Genomic DNA, 1,658 nt, shown 5'->3' with positions numbered 1-1,658 from the left:
GGGCGTACGTTTGTTTGCAGAGTCGTTGAGTACTTTTGGTGGGACATTTGACCAAAGGATGCAGCTGGCAGGTCTATACTTCTCCCTCGACCGTGGGTCCCATCTTGAGGATGTGATTTAGCGCCACCTTGCCGTCAGCATCAGGGTCCTTGACCGTTTACTCTTCTCTGCAGTGAGTGCCACTTTATGACCGGGTTTCATGTTCATGTAGTTCGCCTTTGCCATTTCGGGAAGCTAGAATTCATTAGTTTATTGTGCAAGCACTCTATCTGTCACTCCAAGGTAGGCCACAGAGCTCAACTTTGAGCAACTTCTGGATCACTTTAAATTTTGTTAGGCTACTTTAAAGGATCATTTAATAGGGAAAAGAATTGTGTGCTAAAAACGCCGATTGCATCGTGCATTGAGGATGATGCTGACTGCTTTTCTCACATGTCATCTTGCTTTGCATCATCATTTGGATAATCTCGATCTCTGCCATAAAGCTGGACTCTATCCGCAAAACGGATAACTTGGGGATGAAAACTGATGAGCTCTACCAGTTAAGCACCCAGTTACTGATAAAAGAGACCATGGCATCACTATAATTAGTACGGTAAATCCAACCCATCAGACACATGAGGGTAGAGGCCTTGCCCCCTGCTACAGACCGATGAAATATCAAAAGGCGGAAGCACCCTATTTATACGCAAAGCCTTGTCTACTACGCACACTCATTTACATATCCAGAGCAAACTCAATGGTAACTCTGGGTCAGCAAGTGAATGACAGGTACATATTAAGATACAGCATAAACCACAAATAACAAGTTACACATAAGCCACTATAATGGTGACCAGAAAGTATGCATAAAACAGTTGCCAAAGCGGAAGGCAAATTTTTCACTTCAACTCTTAAGAAGATTTGTGACAAGTAATATATAGCTTTAAAAAAGTCACAACCACTGAAAAAGCATATCTACACTTTGAATTAGATGCAAATCTGCTTAAGAAATGCCTGTCAACAGAAGGTGCCATCATTTGACGTTCTGGTATCCTGCAAGATTATACGTCAGGCCATACACGCACACACACACAAGCAACACGTCGCTGATGTCATATAGGAGAAACGAACAAGCCAATCATTGTTCTAACCTGGCGTGGCGGAGCGAACCCCTTCGGGCTGATCAGGTTGCCGCGGACAGTGGAGGTGTCAATGTCGCCAAAGCCGAGGATTTTGTAACGGTTGGCGCGTCACTACCACCAAAATATAAGCGAAAATAATGTTCAGCCTCTGCCAATGCTATCGCCACCCCGAGGCAGGCATTAAAGTAGCCATACCCCATAATTATGTAGTAGTTTCGGAGCGAAAGCCATTTAAATACCTGCCCAATACTTGTAATAACATTGTGACTGCTTGAAGGTCTGCAAGCCAAACGCGCCAATCTAATATGAATTTCATGGAAAAATTCTTTTTACAGAAACGAAAGCTGAGCGACTTTTTATTGAGTGATCAACTTCCTGTTAACAAAATCGAATAGGAGTCAAATTTTATGACAGCAATTCTACATTCTTATTAGCTAGGCAGAATATCTACAATTTGAGCCATTACCTGTTGACTATCTAAAGGAAATCATAAAAGACCCGATTTAACTAAATTAATAATCTTACCCAGGTCTG

At 42.3% G+C, this 1,658-nt stretch overlaps 1 protein-coding gene across 1 annotated transcript in view; it reads right to left on the bottom strand. All coding sequences in view use genetic code 11, as the record gives it.

Moving 5' to 3' along the window:
• Positions 1–1,355, bottom strand: part of EGR_10445 (hypothetical protein) — a gene marked incomplete at both ends in the record, with an annotated part of 11,714 nt that extends 10,359 nt beyond the window's left edge. Inside the window, 2 exons of the mRNA XM_024499694.1 lie at positions 807–957; positions 1,320–1,355. Of these exons, the coding sequence (XP_024345901.1) occupies positions 807–957; positions 1,320–1,355 (187 nt within the window). The remainder of the gene's footprint in view (positions 1–806; positions 958–1,319) is intronic.
• Between the last annotated feature and the right edge of the window lie 303 nt (positions 1,356–1,658).

The sequence above is a fragment of the Echinococcus granulosus genome, assembly GCF_000524195.1.
Source record: "Echinococcus granulosus chromosome Unknown EG_S00220, whole genome shotgun sequence".
Classification (NCBI taxonomy): Eukaryota; Metazoa; Platyhelminthes; class Cestoda; order Cyclophyllidea; family Taeniidae; genus Echinococcus; species Echinococcus granulosus.
The sequence above is the reverse complement of the archived record's forward strand: the minus strand, read 5'-3'. Positions and strand labels throughout refer to the sequence as shown.